At 34.0% G+C, this 5,000-nt stretch overlaps 1 protein-coding gene across 1 annotated transcript in view; it reads left to right on the top strand.

The window, feature by feature from the left end:
• LOC143123495 (anthrax toxin receptor 1-like) overlaps positions 1-5,000 on the top strand; it is a 62,420-nt gene that overhangs the window by 25,519 nt on the left and 31,901 nt on the right. The window contains exon 14 of the mRNA XM_076284948.1: positions 2,114-2,155. Within this exon, the coding sequence (XP_076141063.1) occupies positions 2,114-2,155 (42 nt within the window). The remainder of the gene's footprint in view (positions 1-2,113; positions 2,156-5,000) is intronic.

The following is a 5,000-nucleotide window of genomic DNA, read 5'->3' as shown; positions in this document are numbered from 1 at the left end:
AAACATAATAGAAATAGAAATACTCAGCGACTTTAGGGGGAGTCCTAGAACCCGAAACTGCATTAGATGCTTTTAAATCTACGAGCCAATCCTAACTGTATGTACACACTGCCGCCAACTTGAGCTTCACAATTAGAGGAAGTCATTCATTTTCAATGGAAGCCGGATTCTCTCAGCGGCAAGAAGCTGCAAATCTGTCGGTGTCGTGTTTTGGACGTCTTGAGAGACTTGAGCGTCAAGCAGAAAGCTGAAAGTTGGTCAACTTTATGCTAATGAGCTATGACGCAGTTCAGCGGCAAACGACAAACAACGTAGAATGCTGCCTTGTCAGAGCGGCCAAAGCGTCAAAAGCTTCACCATACTTTTTGACAAGCATCCTTGACAGGGCGGCCAGAGCTTCTTTGCAGCTCAAGTCGGCGGCAGCGTGTACCTACAGTCATATTTTGGCCGTTTTGGGCATGTAGAGCGACCAGACCGTCAAGCAGAAAGTTGACGGTCAACTTGGTCAACTTTATGGCCATGAGCTATGATGCGGTTCAGCGGCAAACGACCGGCAACCAATTCAAAATGAGGTGTACACAGTTGAGAGAGCAAAACCAATGTGAAGTTCAGTTCCTACCATAGACTGTATGGTTCCTACGAAACTTTTGTTCCGTTTACTGTTTTTAATAACGAGGATGAGTGGTATATATGAGTGATATAGAGAATAGATTAAATGAACATGGTGTCCGAAAAGTTAGGCTGAATAATGTTACAATACAAACGATACAATAACCATAGCAGGATCAATTCAGACACCTGCATGTATGATGTAATATGGCTTAACAATGTTATATGACAATGGGTATATAAGCCCAGTAGGCCTAGAGGTGATGTAGCCTATTTTCAACGTTTAAAAGCATTTGAAATTGGGTTAAGGTCCTGGGCTAGCAGGTTTGAGAGCTAGACAGTGGTAGCGTAACGGTTAAGGATCTGGGCTAGCAGGTTTGAGAGTTACCCTGGTTAAAAAGGGAGGTCAAGGGGAGGTCCAGGCTCAAATCTGGCCAGAGGTCGCTTCTCTCTCCCACTCCACCCTGTCTCTCTCTCCCACTCCACCCTGTCTCTCTCTCCCACTCACCTGTGTACTCTCCACTGTCTTGTCCACAAAAGCTCAAAAGGCTCATGAATAAATCTTTTTTTTTTTTTTTTAAAAAGGGCCACGCCGGGAGTCCAGTGCTGCTAGTCAAGCAGTCCCTGGATCCCACACACTGAATAGCTAATATTCATGGTTGATTCTGTACGCTAACTAGCTAAATGATCTCTGGATCTCACACACTGACTAGCTAATGGTCATGGATGATTCTGTACACTAACTAGCTAAATGGTCTCTGGATCTCACACATTGACTAGCTAATGGTCATGGATGATTCTGTACGCTGACTAGCTAATGGTCCCTGGATCTCACACGCTGACTAGCTAATGGTCATGGATGATTCTGTATGCTGACTAGCTAAATGATCTCTGGATCTCACACGCTGACTAGCTAATGGTCATGGATGATTCTGTACGCTAACTAGCTAATGGTTCCTGGATATCACATGCTAACTAGCTAAATGGTCTCTGGATGCAGAGAGTGATGGTTCGTTCGTGTCAATGCTCCCTTCTCTTCTCGGTCTTGGGTTTTAGTATGTCTCTTAGCCTACTCTTGTACACTTTGCAGTGGTAATAACAGAAACGTAAACATAAAAGTCAAGCCCAAGTCTCTTGTCTGTTCTTATCTATTTTAGTCTTGTATGTCTCACTTTTAGTCTTTGTTTGCGCATATTCTACTTTTGTCTTCTTTTCTCTTCTCTCCTCCCCTCTTCTCTTCTTTCCTCTTCTCTCCTCCCCTCTTCTCTCCTCCCCTCTTCTCTTCTTTCCTCTTCTCTCCTCCCCTCTTCTCTCCTCTCCTCTTCTCTCCTCCCCTCTTCTCTTCTTTCCTCTTCCTTTCTCTTCTCTTCTCTCTTCTTCTCTTCTCTCCTCCCCTCTTCTTTTCTCTTCTTCTCTTCTTTCTCCCCTCTTCTCTAATTTCTGCTGTCTCCATCTCATAGGGCTGACTAGTGTGTTCTGTTTCTCCCTCTTTTGTTAAGAGCAGATCATTCACGAGGCCCCACCACCAGTTATGGAAGACAGTTCGGTAAGAAATGACACAACTCATCTGACTCTTCTGGGTTTTTTTGTTCCCCTATCTGTCAATGTCAGAACTCACCTTTTTTCTTGTGCTGGGAAGGCGGCCGCTCATTCTCCCTTTACGATATTATGTTTCCTGTCACTCTCCTTTGCTCGCAAAGCTGAAAAGGTTTTGGCAACTCAGGGCGAGAGTTAGAAAATAAAACTGTGCCCCATTACATAAGAGACAGGAAATGATCTGACGGGCAAGGTATTCATCAGAGCTGCTGGCAAAGTGATCGTCCGATTCGGCACAGCTGGAATTAGGACGGGCGCATCACAGCCACCATCGTCAAAGCTGGAATAGCCAGAGAAGCAGAAAGCACCGGGTGGGCAAGCATTAAAGCTGCGCAGACAGTGATTAGAGCTTGTGTGTGTGTGTGTGTGTGTGTGTGTGTGTGTGTGTGCCCATTGGAGTCTGAGGGCTGTTGGCTGCAACAGACACCTCCTGACTGCTGAAGCAGATGGAAAGGAAGGTTTCAGTTTTTCATTACGGAATTCCACAATGATGAAGCTATGTGTCGTTTTTCTCAGAAAAGCTTCAGGCTAAAAGAGAAAATCACAAGATCAGCTCTCTGCCTGTTTACGGACTTTCTTTCTTTCTTTCTCTCTCTCGCTTTCTTTCACCAAGTTCTACTCTCTTCATTGCCACAAAGTATAAAACAGGAAATAAGGAAATAAGCATCTGCATTTATACGTATTTTAAATGCATTCAGTTGCAAAACTTAATTACTTACGTATTCTTTTCTCTTGCATTCCTCCTCCAGCAGCTCAGCTCTGCATATACTCATATACTTATATACTTATATACTTATATACTTATACTTATATACTTATATACTTATATACTTATATACTTATATACTCATATACTTATATACTTATATACTTATATACTTATACTTATATACTTATATACTTATATACTCATATACTTATATACTTATATACTTATATACTTATACTTATATACTTATATACTTATATACTCATATACTTATATACTTATACTTATATACTTATATACTTATATACTTATACTTATATACTTATATACTTATATACTCATATACTTATATACTTATATACTTATATACTTATACTTATATACTTATATACTTATATACTTATATACTCATATACTTATATACTTATACTTATATACTTATATACTTATACTTATATACTTATATACTTATATACTTATATACTTATATACTCATATACTTATATACTTATATACTTATATACTTATATACTTATACTTATATACTTATATACTTATATACTTATACTTATATACTTATATACTTATATACTCATATACTTATATACTTATATACTTATATACTCATATACTTATATACTTATATACTTATATACTTATATACTCATATACTTATATACTTATATACTTATATACTTATATACTCATATACTTATATACTCATATACTCATATACTCATATACTTATATACTTATATACTTATACTTATATACTCATATACTCATATACTTATATACTTATATACTTATATACTTATACTTATATACTTATATACTTATATACTTATACTTATATACTTATATACTCATATACTCATATACTTATATACTTATATACTCATATACTTATATACTTATATACTTATACTTATATACTTATACTTATATACTTATATACTCATATACTCATATACTTATATACTTATATACTTATATACTTTACTTATATACTTATATACTTATATACTTATACTTATATACTTATATACTTATATACTTACATACTTATATACTCATATACTCATATACTTATATACTTATATACTTATATACTTATATACTTACATACTTATATACTCATATACTCATATACTTATATACTTATATACTTATATACTCATATACTCATATACTTATATACTTATATACTTATATACTCATATACTTATATACTTATATACTTATATACTTAACTTATATACTTATATACTTATATACTTATACTTGCTCTGCTCTCTCTCCTCCAGCAGCTCAGCTCTGCATATACTTATATACTTATATACTTATATACTTATATACTTATACTTGCTCTGCTCTCTCTCCTCCATCAGCTCAGCTCTGCATATACTTATATACTTATATACTTATATACTTATATACTTACATACTTATATACTTATATACTTATACTTGCTCTGCTCTCTCTCCTCCAGCAGCTCAGCTCTGCATATACTTATATACTTATATACTTATATACGTATATACTTATACTTATATACTTATATACTTATACTTATATACTTATATACTTATATACTTATACTTATATACTTATATACTTATATACTCATATACTTATATACGTATATACTTATATACTTATATACTCATATACTTATATACTTATATACTTATACTTATATACTTATATACTTATATACTTATACTTATATACTTATATACTTATATACTTATATACTTATACTTATATACTTATATACTTATATACTTATACTTATATACTTATATACTTATATACTTATACTTATATACTTATATACTTATATACTTATATACTTATACTTGCTCTGCTCTCTCTCCTCCATCAGCTCAGCTCTGCATATACTTATATACTTATATACTTATATACTTATATACTTATATACTTATACTTGCTCTGCTCTCTCTCCTCCATCAGCTCAGCTCTGCATATACTTATATACTTATATACTTATATACTTATATACTTATACTTATATACTTATATACTTATATACTTATATACTTATACTTATATACTTATATA

This window comes from Alosa pseudoharengus, unplaced genomic scaffold, assembly GCF_046254945.1.
Source record: "Alosa pseudoharengus isolate Yale_2024_CS ecotype anadromous, Long Island Sound unplaced genomic scaffold, YU_APseudo_1.1 YU_APseudo_1.1_scf_14, whole genome shotgun sequence".
In the NCBI taxonomy this organism is placed as follows: domain Eukaryota; kingdom Metazoa; phylum Chordata; class Actinopteri; order Clupeiformes; family Clupeidae; genus Alosa; species Alosa pseudoharengus.
Note: the sequence above shows the minus strand (reverse complement) of the source record. Positions and strands in the feature narration are given on the sequence as shown.